Source organism: Nicotiana sylvestris, chromosome 10, assembly GCF_000393655.2.
Source record: "Nicotiana sylvestris chromosome 10, ASM39365v2, whole genome shotgun sequence".
Classification (NCBI taxonomy): Eukaryota; Viridiplantae; Streptophyta; class Magnoliopsida; order Solanales; family Solanaceae; genus Nicotiana; species Nicotiana sylvestris.
Window position 1 is genome coordinate 158,641,692 of NC_091066.1, and position 17,266 is coordinate 158,658,957.

At 34.6% G+C, this 17,266-nt stretch overlaps 1 protein-coding gene across 1 annotated transcript; it reads right to left on the minus strand.

The window, feature by feature from the left end:
• Positions 1 to 4,174: 4,174 nt before the first annotated feature.
• Positions 4,175 to 9,372, minus strand: LOC138880171 (uncharacterized). Its single transcript, XM_070159843.1, has 13 exons — positions 9,287 to 9,372; positions 8,749 to 8,815; positions 8,004 to 8,376; positions 7,815 to 7,893; positions 7,034 to 7,288; positions 6,775 to 6,952; positions 6,488 to 6,655; positions 6,106 to 6,222; positions 5,878 to 6,010; positions 5,435 to 5,777; positions 5,218 to 5,344; positions 4,467 to 4,996; positions 4,175 to 4,394 (listed from the first exon to the last, which is right to left on the minus strand). The coding sequence occupies exons 1-13, from the start codon at positions 9,370 to 9,372 to the stop codon at positions 4,175 to 4,177; spliced, it is 2,676 nt and encodes an 891-aa protein (XP_070015944.1).
• Positions 9,373 to 17,266: the final 7,894 nt, after the last annotated feature.

Genomic DNA, 17,266 nt, shown 5'->3' on the forward strand with positions numbered 1-17,266 from the left:
CTATATTTGGATAATTGTTACCCATCGTTTTATAATGTATTGTATTGTACTGTATTATATCGTATTGTATCATTTTAAGGATATAACATTTGAATAAATTGTATTATTTTTGTTATTTGATTTGATTGTATCGCATAGTACTGTAACTGGTAAATTCACTAAAATACACATAATTTTTTTAAATAAAATTTATCAAGAATTACACATGAAAATAATTTAAGAAAACTTCTTTCTACTAATTTATCATTAATTACGTAGCTTGGAAACAAGAGCAGAAACCTGGAAAAAAAAAGTTTAACTAATATTAGCAACAAAAAAAATTAAAACGATGGAAAGAGACAAAGAATCGAACGGAGACTTGGATAAAAAGAACGGGACAAACCAACTCTAGAAAAATGAAAAAAAAAAGTAGGTCAATAGTTTGAAGATTTAGAATTAAAATAATAAAGACATTAAATGATAAAATAGAATTATGGAATAATAAATAAGGGCATAATTGGAAAAGAAAATAGGAAACTATCCCACATCAAATCGGTTGTTTCATAAAACGGGTCTTTTGGTTATTCTGGAACAATATATTTAAGGGAAAATTTCATATTAAAACAACTGGGCTACCTCCTTTTCAACTTTATAGCTCATATTTCAATTTACAATTGAGTAGCCCAAAAATTAGAGGCCCATATCCAAAAAAAGGGGCGTTATTTTCGTTTTTTCGGAGTAAGAAGCGGGATTTTCTTTTCTTCAGTTGGATTTTCTCTGATTCTTTCCAATCTTCTTCCCCAAATACTATAAAAACGGGATCTTGTGATCAATGCAACTCCAAAAACCCTAGAATTTATACTTCATCTAGAATTAACAACAAATCAAACACGAAAAGTGAATTTTTTTGCTGCAAATCAGCGCAATTTTTATTTTTGCTGCAATTTTGATTTCAATTTTTTGTTCGATGGAGATTTTTTCAATTTACGTTCTTCATAGTGGTGAATGGAAAGAAAACAAGTTTATCAATTTCGTCAGCGATTGTGTATTAATCGAGTCAACATTCAGCTACAACAATTTAGTTGCAGCTATTTCAAAACAGATTAGGATCGATAGTGAGTTAAACACAATAGAAATTAACTTTCTCCCAAATATTGGATTGCCACCGATCCTGATTTATAACGATACAGGTGTTAAGGTGTATATCAAATTAAAGAAGAAAAACTTGAATTTCACTGAATATCCCTTGTTTGTGACAGTGAAACAGATTTATGATAATCGTTTGGTTGCTACAAGTTCTAGTTGTGTGGTTGCTACAAGTTCCAATTGTTTGGTTGCTACAAGTTCAAATTCTAGAGATGTATCCACAATTGATAGCACTGAGATTATTGATATTGAATTTATTGAAAACACGAAATTTAGTGAAAATACAGGTATAATAGATGATATATTGAACGAATTTGTTGAGTAAGATTAAGTTTATAAGGATAAAGAGACAGTTGTCAGTGTGATGAAGAACTTGGCTGTACGCGAGAGGTTCCAATTCAAGGTGAAGAGATCAAACGCAACAAGGTATGTAAATAATTGTATATTCTGTTATATATATATATATATGTATAAATATGCATAAAGTAGTATATATTTACATATAGGTATTGAAATTAGTATATACGTAGTTATGTTCTTGTACACAACTGTATTTAGAAGTTGAATGATCTTTAATCCTAGGTATCACCTTATGTGTATGGATGACAATTGTGCTTGAAGTTTCAAATCTTCTGTCGTTTTCAAGGCAAACATATTCAAAGTGAGAAGTTACAATAATAATCACGCATGTGTCTATGGTGAAAGATACTTAACACAACGTCAAGCTACTTCGGTTGTAATTGCTAGTATAGTCAAGGACAAGTATGTTAATCCAAAAAAAGGTTTACACCGCAAATGATATAATAGAGGACATATAAAAGCAACACGAGATTAAAATGAGCTACATGAAAGCATGGAGAGCTAAAGAGATAGCAATGGCAATGATAATAGGGAGTCCGAGTGATTCATATAAGGAGTTGCCGAAGTATTTTTATATGTTGGAGCAAACAAATCCAGGAACGGTTACAAAGTTGCACAAATCAGAAGATGGATGCTTTCTTTATGCATATATTTCGCTATATGCATCTATCAAGGGCTGGGAGCATTGCAGACCGATAATGGTTTTTGATGGAAGTTTCCTTAAAGCAACATATTTGGGTACCATATTGACTGCTTGCACAAAGGATGGAGCTGATGAGTTGACTGCATCTACCTTGTTTCTTCAGTTTGTATAATGTTGTAGTTTCATGTATAAAAGTGTATAGGATTTCACAGCTGTTGTTTTTATAAAATTTGTAGTTTGTACAAAGTTGTATAATTGTGTATAGCTGTGTACAAGATTTGTATAATTGTGTGAATCCTAATATTTATTTTGTATAAATAGGAAAAATCCTTCCACTTGCATATGCAATTGTAGATTCAGAGAATAACAAATCTTGGGAGTGGTTCTTTGTCCAGATAAAGGGTACTTTTGGAGTTAGGGAAGGGATGTGTATAGTTTCAGATAGAAATGAAAGCATCTTCAATGCCACAAAAGCTGTGTACCCAGAAGTAGCATATTGTATTTGTATGTTTCACTTGTGGCAGAATGTAAAGCGCACATTCAAGAAACATCACAAACAATTGAAGGATATCTTCTTTGCTTTGGCTAGAGCTTACACGATAGAGAAGGTTGAGTACCATATGACAGAGATGTGCAAAATTGATCCGAGGGTGCAGCCTTAGTTGTTCGAAATTGGCTACGAAAGGTGGTCTCGGGCATATTCCAAAGTGAAAAGGTCGACGGTAATGACTTCCAATATTGCAGAGTCAATTAATACAGCAAACAAGGATGCTAGAGAGTTACCAGTAATGCGATTATTGGAGTACATGACAAATTTGCTACAACAGTGGAACAACAAAAATAGAAAAAGTGCAATGGAGACATCTACAGAGCTTGGCGAAAAGTACGACAAACTCATTCGGGAAATCTAATTGCATCGGAGCAAATGACGGTAAAATGAATCAAATATAATGTTGCTTGGCACTGCTGACTTGCATTTTACTGCTTGTATAAGGATGTATAACTCTGTATAATAGTGTATAATGTTCTTTAACTATTTTTTAAAAAAAAAACTATTACAGGTGAGGCCTGCTACGAAGTAGTTATATACTGTGTTTGAAGGGGTAAGGAAAACATAGTGTGCCTTGAAGAAGTAACATGCAGTTGCGGAAAATTTCAAAAGGATGAACTTCCATGTCCGCAGGCTTGGACGGTTTTGAAGAACCAACAGCTGAAACCTGGCCAGTATTGCTTTTTGTACTACAAGAAGGATAAACTCCTTAGAATTTATGAATTTCCAGTGAATCCGATGCTAGAGTAGAGTTTATGGATAATCCCAATAGAGATGATAGAAGATGTGGTCCTACCACCTAAAGGGAGAAGGGATGCAGGAAGGCCAAGAAAGGAAAGACTCAAACCTGCTTTAGAAAAAGAGTCTAAGATGGCGTTTTCATGTTCTGTGTGTGGACAAGGTAGTCACAATAGAAAGACATGTAGGAATCGACCAAAATAAATAGTTGGAAACATAACACTTCCTATTACATTTGTTGTCATGTTGAGTAGTTAAGTTTCACAAATAATAGAGTTACAAATGTTGAGTAGTTAAGTTTCACAAGCAATTGAGATGTTTCATTATACATGTTTTGATTATCCAATAATAGCGTCTTGCTATTTTTAATGGTGCTAAATATATTGATAGATTGTAGAAATATAAAATACAACTACAAACAATCAATGGTATTATATGTATACAGATGTATAAGTTTGTATAAATTTGTATAACTATGTATATTATTGTATACATATGTATAAACCCTGCTACACTAAGAAAACTGCAACCATAATGAAAATACATACTTTGTTAAAGGACAAAAGGAACTGAAATATTCATTAAAATGTAATTCATTCACAGCCACAATGTGTAATGACTACCACAAATTACACAAAAATAAAAACTTCTATAATATCCTTTAAGGTTACCTCACAAGTAGCAGAATAGTACTTAGACAAAACTAGGCAACAACTTCTGATACATAGAAAAACTACAGTAAAATGGAAAAAACACAACTACTTTCTCGGTCGTCCCCTCTTCCTCTTCCTGAAAAGTCTCCCTGTGATTTCATTACCACTAATTGCACCGAACTGTTGTTTTTTCCTTCCATAATCCCACAACAGAGATCCCCACCTGGTGCAAAGTGTCTCAATGTCAAAATTATCTTTTCGAATTTCCTTACCAAGGATGAAACACTCAGCAAAGCCAGCAACAAAAGCACCACAATCACTGTAACTAAAAAGAAAGAAATCAGATTCAAATAGGTACATTAACAGTAAAATAGTAAAACAATTGAGATTAACCTACCATTTGATCTGTTGGAGCACATTATTAACCAGATTAATCTGCAAAGCATCAGAATGGGATTTATCGGTATATGCACCATTGTTGCAATCAATGCCCTTCTTCACGACATAAAAATCAGAACTCTTCAAGAAGTAAGGTATCAGAATTGCATAAGGTAATTCAACATCCAAAGCAAGTCTATCATTAATAGCTCCACGGTTAGAGTCATAGATGTGGATGCACCTATCTATGAACTTAAACAACCCCAAAACCCAATGGCCCAATTTTGTTCTTCCGCGCTTCATATAAATAGGGAACAATACATGGTCAATAGTGTGCCACGGTACATTTGCATCACAATAATATCCTCTAATGTACTTTTCTATCTCATGCCCTTCAGGAATCACTGAAAGATCTTGATTCACTTTGAAATTTTTATACAAGGAGTTGATTTTATTATCAAAGCCAAAGTCGGTTGTAGTAAATCGCATGGCAACACTTGGCCCATATTTTCCCCTCTTCCTCAAATAATAAAAGAGGACATTCAAGTGCTGAGACAAGAAATAAAATAGAACAACCATCACTACCAGATTTTTTAAATATAGAAATTTATACACTATTATACAGAGGCATACATATTTATACAAGGTTATACAATCTTATACAATCTTATACTGTGATTATACAAAGCTATGTATACACTATGGGGGTCTCAAACAATAAAGATATGCAACAAATAAAAAAAGCATTAAAACAGAAATTGATTAAATACCGTGTCAATCAATGGTCGACCACAATATGCAAGTGAGTGGAACCAATCCTTCGTGGTCACATGACATGAGCCAAAAGTAAAATCTTCCGCAAGCTTATTTACTTCATCGGGATATATATTTTTGGCACTTCAAATCACAAAAAATAAAAAGTAATCAGAGCTACATTCATTGAAAGTATAAAATCAGAACATGAAAGATAAAAGAAAGTGAAGATACCTTCGCCTTGTATCCATCCCATTATCAACAAACGCGCGAAACTCTTTAGCCAATGGCGACAATGGATCAAAATCATCAATTTCGATCGTGAAAGGATGCTTGATATAAAAAATGAGCTTGTGCGCCGATCCAGATGCCCTCGAATCAAAAATTGGCAAATATGGATATTTGGCATATTTTCCTAGTATTTTCTGTCGAACTGACTGTTCAGTAGAAATGTAATCATCTTCTACGTTTATGATGGTTTGTTTGTAAAGCACAATTTGGGACATATGTAGCGCAACTAAATCTTTATCGCCAATGTCATCCCAAAATGTGTCACCCTTGACATCACATGCTGCCACTTAGACAGAGAAAACAAAAAATAAAAAACTTTAAAAATGAAGAAAAGAAAAATCAGACAAAAAAAGATAAAATGCAGAACAAATACCATGATCACACACAATTAGTAACTCCCTCGTCAGCTAGCACGTTATCTTGATTCACTTGATTGACAAAGTTAGGAACAACATCATATTGATAGCCATCAAATTCGCCGAGACCAGATGTATTGTCATCAGACACACGCTGAGGAATCTAATAAAAAAACAATAGAAAGAGAAGTCATGTTGAGTGATGATTCACAGAAGGCATAACTGTTGAGTGATTTGGTTTTATCAGTAGACAATTACCTTAGAATCAGTAACATCCTCCCTCGTTTGCTTGGTTTCCTTCATATTCAGAAAACTGAACATTTTTTCAAAGGAAGAAACTACATCATTGCTGAGTGTCGTCACTGTATTAGTAAACTAAAAAAAAACAAAAGCAAATCAACAACCATGTTTATAACCAAAAAATCATGTATATACAAAAAGTACTAATAAACTACAGAAAAGCTAAAGGTCCAATATCTTCCCAACAACACTCCTTAACTTCTCAACTTCAGCATTCAATAGATCAATGCGCACCAAAGGATCATAACTCAGGTTAGGCTGTCGATCCATATTCTGAGAAAAAAGGTCGTTTAGACTATTGCTCCGTATTCTGAGGATAAGGTCGTTTAGACTGTTGCACCATATTCTGAGGAAAAGGTGGAGATACAACGACAGAATCATCAGTATGAAAGGCAGACTCCACATGCACCTCCCCTGATGCAACATCATCCACATTAACTTCAAAAAGCGTGTCGATATTCAAAGTTGACATCTCTTCACGAGTAGGGGAAATGTTCCTGTAGTTCAACTACAAGAAGAAAAACTGGATTACCATAGTAGAAAAAGGAAATTGTGACATATTAATAAATATACATACAGAAATACTGAAATCATATATGAAGAAGTATTATGGTACAAAATGTTTACCTTGTCGATACTACACATGATCACCCCGCCAGTCAAATCTGCATATGTTGGAGTTTCAGTGACTTTCCAATTAAGAATGCGTGGCACATTTGTGCCAATGCGAACAGCTAGATACTTGTCAATCATAGAGCAACACTCAAAAAACCATATTTGTAATGCAAGTGGCAAACCTCCAAGACTATACATTGTCAAATATTCACACTATATGTCCCTCATTGTCTTTAAAATATCTTCAAATGACTTTTTTCCCCAAACATACGTCTGATATTGACTACTTTCAATGATATCAAAATCATCTTTGTTGATACCATGATTATTGGCATATGAGAATATGAAATGATGGACAAACACCATCAAGGCCATCTTGAATGCATCTTCGTCCGACTTCCAGTCCTTTTTCTGGAAGCGATCAAGAAGCTGCCCCCTCGTTATAGCCTTTTTTCCATCTTCTGGAAAGTACTCTTTTAGCAACCTATTAACATCTGGTTTGTCACAGAAAGTGTGGTGTCGTCTTCTACACACTTCAAACCAGTGATAACAACAAACTATCCAATGCCAAAACGCAGCAAACAACCACTAATTTTCACCCACAAATCCCTTTTCCCGTCCTGGGACGACTTCCCTCAATAATATACAATGAATAAGTTGATTTTGAATTTGAAATTGAGAGAGGTTCAAGAAGTACCCAAAACAACTAGCACGGAACATTTAAAGCTGTGCGCCAGTCAAACATTACTTCAAAATGCTCACAATATCAGTTTAAGTATGGGAACTAATCTTGTTGTGGAAATGATCAACTAGTTGTATATAGAAGTCCCCAACCTTGCATATGGAAAATAAAAAGAAATAGATCATAAACAAAAACTATACTAAAACATTTTATAAAAATGTATAAATCAGTGTAGCAGTACTTGTATAAAGATGTATAAACAGCTGTATAACTTTGTATAAAATTGTATAAGCATGTATAAATTAATAGCAACACAGGGAATACCTTCAACGTAGCTTTTCTCTCATTCAATTTGCAGCGAATAACAAACCTTTGTTCTTTCGATATGCAATTAAGACCACTCTCACCATCGTCATTGATCTTTCTCCTTTTCGGTTTAACATTGGGGCCTACATCATCTTTATTAACCAAATCAACTTTCAGCTTTGTTTTGATTTTTCAGGTCTCTCACATTTCTTACTCATTATTCTAACGATATTAACCGAAGTAGGAGTATTACATGTTTGCGAACGAGTCATTCGACTGCTCTCTTGTTGCAACTTTTTTGTAGGAACAGGAGACTCAAAATCATCATTATCGGGAGCCTGGACATGCTTATTCACTTCAGAAGCATGGGTTGAGGGCAAGTCCCTCGATGATTTAACTGGAGTGGAAGAATTCCTCGTCAGTGAACGCGTTATTCGACTGCTCTCTTGTTGTGAGTTTTTAGGAGGAGAAGGAGACTCAAAATCATCATCATCTGGCGCCTGGACATTTACATTAGCTTCGAATGAGGGCTTGAGGGCAAGTCCCTCTTTCGCATAATCGAACTTAACGCCTTTTCCAACTACCATCATTTTGCTTTTAGAAGTCGGTACTTTTGAACGCATTTTCTACAATAAACCAAACAAACAAAGCTTTAACAAAAGTGAAGACAACTGAAGAAAAACACAAAAATCAAACTGTAACAAAACTCAAAAGTGAACCAAAAATAAAGATCATGAACACAAAGTAGAGGCCAATTTTCCCAAATTGTAACAAAACTTAAAAAATAAAAAATTCTATCCTAAAAGGCAAAATAACAAAGCATGCAAACTGAAACATCAAGTTTAAGCCTAGAACGAAGATAGAAGGAACACAAAATCAAACGAAAAATACAACAACATTGTAAGAAAATAGGCATAATCAGAAAAAGCAAAAAAAATAAATAAAACAAAATTCAAAACAAAAACTATGGTTAAAGCATAAAATGAAACGAAAATTACCTGAAAATAAGATTGAAAGCTCGAAAAAGTACTTGAACCCAACAATGGAGGTCGGTTATCGTCGTCTCTGAGAAAAGCGTGAGGAAGATAGAGAAAGAGAAACAGAGAAATTGAAATTTAAAATATTAAAACCGTTGGTTTAAGTTGTGGGCTACCGGGTGAAAAGTAAATTTCATAACATATACAACATGGGCTAAGCTAGGTAAAAGCTTTAAATATGGGCTATTTTCGAATGGGTTGTATGGCCCAAGTGATATATGATGTAATTTTTTCAATATTTAACCATACGATACAATTAATTTTAAAATAAATAGTCAACACAAACATTGGTCGAATCAGCACACACGTAGAATAAGAAAGAAAGGAAGCTAGCAAATATGAGCTCTACGGGTAGAACGCGTTATTAGTAGAAATTCTACACTTCTCACCTCAACTTTTCTACTTATGTAAATTGTTTAGCAGAACCATGAAGCTTCAAATGTAGATGACAAATTTTCCTCTTGTTATATAAATAAGATTAATTAGTAATTTATCTAACGTCAAATTACAGTACTCCAACTCTTGAGCAGAACTGTTAGATCTAAGTTTCAATATATGCTTCGTCAGTTGACTGATCCTAATCATTTCACTCCAAATAATATTACCATGAATTACCCATCAACTCCAGAGATTGCTACTACAGTTGGAGAGCTATGCATTAGAATATATGAAGATGCATCCAATATTACTTTTCCAGCCAATAATATAGTGATTGTTTACTCACCAAGAGATTCCATATCAGAAAAACTGATGGAGATAACTCTCGGAATAACCGGTCAGGCAGCCATTTCCCTCTTGGCTTATGCTTCGACAAGCTCATCTTCTCGTCGAGGGCTGCACTTTGTGGTGGCGGCTAATGCTGTTGGATTTATTGGCACTTTTGCCGCTATGTGGTTTAAAAGTAAGAAACGGGTGGCTGCTGCATCTGTTGTGGGAAAAATAGGTGCCATTGCAGCAGCTTGTTCAATGATTATCGCTATGGGAATGTTCCTTCCTGCTAATATTGCTATCTGGATTGTTGGATTTGCTTGCCTTTTCCCTGGTCTTGCTGTGGCTTTTTCTTAGGCTATCCCTTTGATCTGTACTTTATGTATATCTACAAATAACCCGCCTATTTATTGAACTCAATCCTAATCCAACACATTTCAACTCAGTTAAATTTGGACTGGTTTTTAGCTCAAAATGATCCATGAATAACTTTGTCAAATATCATAGAAATAATTCTTTTTTGTTTGATATGTTATATATGACCATAATTAAAGAATAAAAGTCTTACATAGTAATTATGCAATTTATAAGAAAATAATACATATTAATTAAAGGGCAAAAGGTCAAATTTGTCCCTCCACTTTAATAAATTAGTCACGTTTATCCTTAGTTCTATTTTCGGTCCAAATGCATCCCTACCATTAAGATAATACATAAAGTTATCCCTAACTCTGACAGAAGTCCACCGGGACCCTTCTCTTAAACTGCCAACTAGGCAAATATCAACTCAAATTTTAAAGACCCGTGCTCATTTCCCTGTCTCAACTATCCAACCACCTTATGAGTTCTAGAAAAGTATTTTTCCTTCACCGCAAATATTATGTCCAATAATTCCTTTATGCCATCACATATCTTAGAACGAATCTCAACACCAACTAAAATTAAAATTCATACAAATTCCATGAATTCTTATGAAATGTCTTTGGCATATCTGGATAAATGGATAAAATACTCTTTCGTTTTTCAATCAAGCTCTAACAAAATGGTACAAATGATTATTTGTTTCTGATCAAGTGCTGGTCTCTCCATCTTGAAATGATCATCTTGGATTTATAAAGGGATGCTATGAACCAAAGGTCCTAATAAATATAAAACCACTAGTGAATTCGGATTTTCGACCAAATTCCGATGAGTTTCCTCACTGACGGCAAGACAGCGAAAGGAAAAGATGCCGAAGCTTTTTCCGACCTAAATCCAATGAGTTTCTTCATTAATATTTCTTGATTATGATTGAACATCTTTTGCTTAAAGGGTTGAACAGGAAACCAAATTGGAGGAAATGAGTATAAGAACAAAGAATAATTAAGTTACATCAGATTGGAGTACACCGGAAGCTTTTGAGATTTGAGAATAATAAAAGAGAGAAGAAAAGAAAATATAAGGATGTCAAATTTGGCCCAAGCCCAAATAAATCACCTAAATTTTACATTTCTATGCCATATAGTAAATTATATTACCCTCCATGCTTAACTTTTAATATAATCACCTTCTATAAACCTAATTACTATTTATGTACTATTTTAGGATTTAAATGGTATTAATTAGTCTCCTAATTTTACTCAATCGTATATTCACACTCCCCAAGTTTCTCTCTCCAAATTCCCACGATTTCCTCTTCAATCACTCACGATTTCCTCTTCTAAAACCAGCGAAAATCTGTAACCCTTCCACCATTGACAACCATTAAAAAGCTTTGAAGCTTTGAATTCGAATTTGGGTTGTCAAAAGACATTGTTTGTTTGGATTGAATGTTGTTGCAAAGAATTGAGAATTCTCTCTACGTCTCTCTCAATCTCTCAATCCCAAATTTCAGTAATATAAGATGAAAGGAAAATAGAGAAGCAATTCCACCATTGACAGCCATTAAAAAACTTTGAAGCTTTGAATTCGAATTTGGATTTTCAAAAATTATTATTTGTTTGGATTAGGTGTTGTTGCAAATAATTGGGAATATGATTTGGAGTTCATATCTCAATTTTGAGGGGTTTTTTGTGAAGATTAGACTTGGTTTTGGATGAATTTCATATTGAAACTCGAAGAAGAAGAAGAAGAAGAAGAAGAAGAAGAAGAAGAAGAAGAAGAAGAAGAAGACGACGACATGACATACATTATATTGCAGAAATTGTAGAAAAAATGTATTCTGTTGTTTATTTATTTTTGAGCTTTATGCTTTTGTATTAAAAATTTTGATGGGAGCTTGTTATTCCACTTCGTCTGTTTTGGAGCTAACTTGTGCAGAGGAGAAGATGTTTTTTTAAGTTATATATTGCTATACCTTTAAATTCAAGAAAGTATGGTTGTATTGTATTTAATGAGGCGTGAATTTGTAGAATATGTTGAATGTGAGAAATGAATCAAATAGACTCACAATGGCTTGTTTTCGGGGACACAGAATTGAGGAATTGAAATTAGGTTGTGCTTCATCTATTGATCAAGTTGCTATAGTCAAAAGCCAGACACATGACCATTTATTTAGTTGCTTGAGGATTGTAAAGTAAAGTGAGGCACATGACCAATTTTCTAGTTGCTTGTGGATTTGTAAAGTTACGTGAGTTGAGTGCGGATGAACAAATGTCTTCTTGACTTTGGAGAACTCAGCATGAGGTACAGATGCACAATTTACTACCATAAAATTGTATTCTTTTATTCATATAACTATGGCGTATATCAGTATAGATTTTCACAATATCTATAAAAATTCTACATTTATTCTACAATAAAACTACATATCATTTGAAAAATTAATATGAAAATACAGAATTTCAATATTTCTACAAATTATCTACAAAATTTCGACAAACTGTTCATAACAGAATTTATCTCTATTTTCATGCATATTCGTCTGGAACACTAAAGTTACTTGATATGCCAACATCTCCCGTTATAGAGGAATACAACTTATCTACAATTTTTTACAACTTTCACACATTATTTTCACCCAGTTAAATACAACTAGAATAACATAAAACTTACATATAAATTTATACAATATGTCTTTTGCATATTTTTATCTGATTTATACATAGTAAAAACAAATTTCATATAACTAGTTATATATTATACAACTTATCTACAATTTTCGTACATTATTTCTACTAAGTTGTATACAACTACAATATAATACCACTTAAATACAATTTCTATACAATGTTGTTCAACTTTTATACAATAGGTAAATAAATAAAAGAAAAAAAATAAACAACAGTTTACAATTTTTCTACAATTTCTGCAATATACTTCTTCTTCTTCTTCTTCTTCTTCTTCTTCTTCTTCTTCTTCTTCTTCTTCTTCTTCTTCTTCTTCTTCTTCGAGTTTCAATCTGAAATTCAGCCAAAACCAAGTCTAATCTTCACCAAAACCTCTCAAAATTGAGATATAAACTCCAAACCATATTCCTAATTATTTTTAACAACACCCAATCCAAACAAATAATGATTTTTGAAAACCCAAATTTGAATTCAAAGCTTCAAAGCTTTTTAATGGCTATCAATGGTGGAATTGCTGCTCTCTTTTTCCTTTGTTTTGTATTACTGAAATTTGGGATTGAGAGATAGAGAGAGACGTAGAGAGAATTCTCAATTCTTTGCAACAACATCCAATCCAAAAAAAACAAATGTCTTTTGAAAATCCAAATTCGAATTCAAAGCTTCAAAGCTTTTTAAAGGTTGTCAATGGTGCAGATTTTCGCTAGTTTTAGAAGAGGAAATCGAGGATGTTTGAAGAGGAAATCGTGGGGTGCGGTTTGATACGTGAGTACGGTGGTTGTAAAATAGCTGGAAGAATATTTAATTCTCCAATATTAGTTCCCCTAAATAAGGAAGCATACAGCTACAATGATTCCTTATTTAATGAATTGTCTATATTTTGTAGAAATACTATTAGCATTGCTGGTAATATACAAACTATGAACATATTTGGTAATATAGTTTTCTATATGGTATAGGAATGAAAATTTCCCTTTATTGAACTCAGCCCCTTTTGACTCAACACATCTCAACTCATTTAAAGTTGGGCTGATTTTTAGTCCAAAATGATCCATCAATAACTTTGCCAAATATCGTAGAAATAATTCTTTTTTGTTTGATATGTTATATATGACCATAACAAACGAAAAAAGCCTTATTTAGTAATTATGTAATTCATAAGAAAATAATACATATTAATTAATGCTTACTAAGAATTGAGCAAGTTGGGCTATGACCCAAATTTTAATCCATCTTGACCCAGCACATCTCAGCCCAATAATTTTAGACCGGCCCATTAATTGATTAAGTCAATTTAGGCCCGCTCAAAATTGGTCCAACCCTCCCATTTAAAACCTCTATATATATCCAACAATCAACCATCTTAAACAAATAGCTTGAGTCATGAAATCTCATAGCACAAGATGAATTTATTTTTCAAAATGGAGTAGGGCAAAAAATAACCTTAACTTTTGTGAATTGTCGTACATTATATGCCTCTCAAATTTCTCAAAGATTCTTTAATTTAGATGTAGGTATTTTTAGATAAACTTAACATTTTGAGAGGAATTACTCATAAAGCTAGAAATTGCTAGGAATTACTCATAAAGCTAGAAATTGCTGAAGAAGGTTGTATAAGGTAAGATATGCTATGCTAGATGGCCGCTTAAAAGAATGACACGTGGAATCGAGAGCAATTATTCTGTTTGGCATCATGGGTAATGAGACTCATAAAACGATAATAAATACTTCCGCCCGGTGACATTAATAAAGAATATTTCAAGGCATTAAGTGCACTGTCCATTATGAGAAATTTGTCATTTATGCTCACCATCACATCTTCATTAATGGCCCTCATAATTGATATTAAAGAAGAGCACGATCCTATGACCTAGTTCCCTAGACGTAGATACAAATAGTGGGCTCTGTTATTATTGTAAGGACACGAATTTTCTATAAACTAACACTGCAATCTATTCAAAGCTTCATATAATTTTGTCTTCTTATTTTCTGTTCTTATTACTGTTGCGTCGTGAGACTTCACTGCCAGAATCTTTATTTTTGTCATTTAGTCTTCATATCAAGGGTAAATGTTATATACTTCTTCAATTATCTTATTATTTTAGGATAAAATTAATTCACTTGTCTAGAAACTACGTATAAATTCAACTGTATCGTTTTACGGGTAAACAGTTTGGCGCCCACCGTAGGGCCTAGATAGTCGTGTAATTAAGTTGATCCTTACCGTTTTCACTAACGTGTTTTGATTATTTTGACTTAGAAAAAATCATAATAAATGGAAGATAACGGTGTTAACAACACACACAATCCCGAGGTTCGAGGATAGTAGCCTCATTTTGAGGATTTAATCAGTGATACCCACAATAATGGGAACGATGCCACGCTAGTACACGATATGCGATATCCTCGACATGTTCGGTAGGTAACACTCGATGACGCTGAAGAGGGGCATGTTGTTGATGAGGTAAGGGTCCTATAAGAGCAACAAGCGATTATTCTGGGCCACCTCACGCGACAGGATAAGGTTATGACAGAGTTGAAGCATGCGTTATCTGGGACTTCCAATAACACAAATAGGCGAGATACAGTTCTTCCTGATGCTCCCAAAAATCAAGCAATGCAGATAGTTGGATAACAACACCCTGAGGGGGGAGATCAGTTCTGATGGAGCTGGGTGAAGCAGATCCAGACCCAACAGCGGAAATGACTCCTTCAAAAATGAACTTTTACGGTTTATGAGAGGGATAAACACTCGCATGGACCAAATTTCGGGCGCACAACCAATGCTTAAAGGACCGAACTCAAAGAAATATACTCAGTTGCCATACAAATTGAGCGCTACACCAGAATTAATCTCGAAGCGGTTTAAAATGCTTGACGTACCAAAGTGTGATGGAACATCAGACCCTTAGGAACATATAACCACTTATATGATGGCAGTAAAGGGAAATGATATAGCTGCTCATGAGATTGAATATATTTTGCTGGAGAAATTTGGAGAGACACTCACGGAGGAGTCTTGACGTGGTATTCAGTATTACTCGAGCATTCCATAGATTCATTTGATATGCTCGTAGATTTTTTTTATTAAGGCTCATGCTAGGGCCCGAAAGGTGTGGGCCCGAAAGGCTGGCATATTTAAAATTGCACGAGAAGAATCCGAGTTGCTATGAGAATTCGTTACCCGATTCATAAAGGAAAGGATGTTGCTACTGGTTGTTCCCAATGAATAAGCGACTGGATTATTCACCAAAGAACTGAATCCGAGAAGTTCAGATGCTTTCCCGAAACTGAAGCAAAGTTTGCTTGAGTTCCAAGCAACTACTTGGGTGGGCGTACACAACTGATATGTGTCAAAGATAAGGATCAAAGATTATCAGGTTGCTTTTCCATCATCGACGAAGGGATGGGAGAAGAATAATGAAAAATCAAAAGATGAGTTCGATGCGGATAGACAGTCTTCGAGGGGCCGATTTTTTCCCTACGAATGGATAGACGTCCGCAATAGAGGTTTTCGATCAAGAGATATATTCACTATGGACAGAAGGTCTGATCGCGGTCGAAACAATAGATCGTTGCAAGACAAGTAAGCACCAAGTTAGCGGGATCCTTCCTACCCCAGGCTATCAGAATACAATTTCAATGTGAACGTAGTAGAATTGGTATTCGCTATGAGAAACATCAAAGAAGCACTGTTTTCGAAGCCAATGAGATCCGATCCCGGCTAGAGGGATCCTAACCTGTAGTATGATTACCACGGGACGAATAGACACCAGACTAGGGACTGCTGACATCTCCGGGAAGAAGTGGCGACATTGTTAAAGAAGCGTCATCTTAGAGAATTCTTGAGTGACCGGGATAAGAACAATTATAATCTTAAACGGGACAATGCAAAACCCTCGAAAGCATTGAAAAATCCCCCGTGTCTGACGGTCAACATGATCTTCGGGGGGAACAAGATCAACTCGGTCAACTTCTCGGTAGGAAAAAAGATGAAAGCATCAATAACCCATAGCAAGAGGCTCCAGGAAGTCACCGAAGACGATATCACTTTCACGGAGAAGGATACAGATGGATTGCTGCTGCCGTATAATGATGCACTGATAATTTCTTTAAATGTGCTAGATTTTAAAATTAAAAGTGTTCTAGTGAATCGAGAAAGTTTGGCTAATATCATATAATGGAGAGTATTAGATCAAGCTAAACTCATCGGAAGCATTATTCTGGCCACAAAACTCCTCGCCGGATTCAACCTCACGAGCTTGATAATTGAGGAGAAATTTTGTTACCCATGAACGATGAAGGAGTGATGAAAATAACTCTTTTTGAAGTAGTAGATGGTAATATAGGACATAACATTATTCCTGAAAGACCCTGGTTGCACGAGATGAAAGTTTTACCATCATCAATTGTTGAAGTTTCCAACGGCTAAAGGAGTTAAACAGATAAGAGTGAGCAATCGGTGGCAAGAGAAATGAATGCATTTTTGTTCTCTATCAGCAAAGGGAAGGAACATGCGGCAGAGCATCTACGGGAACCGGCGCCCTCTCCCGAATCGGATGAAGTTATCCAGGGGTAGAAGCATCATAATCTTATCAGGTGACAAGGTATTTATCGGTTCCAGAAGAAACGGACACAACAAAATCCATAACGGAAGAGATCGAGCAATTTGCATTGTTTGAAGAGTTCTTAGAAAGGAAATTCTACTTGGGAACATGACTACATCC

Coding starts and splice junctions, on each gene's coding strand:
- LOC138880171 (XM_070159843.1), bottom strand. CDS start 9,372: ATGATTAGGATCAGTCAACTGACGAAGCATATATTGAAACTTAGATCT. Junction 7,894..8,003: donor AATGACTCGTTCGCAAACAT/GTAATACTCCTA, acceptor AAGATGATGTAG/GCCCCAATGTTAAACCGAAA. Junction 6,953..7,033: donor GAAAGTAGTCAATATCAGAC/GTATGTTTGGGG, acceptor GACAATGTATAG/TCTTGGAGGTTTGCCACTTG.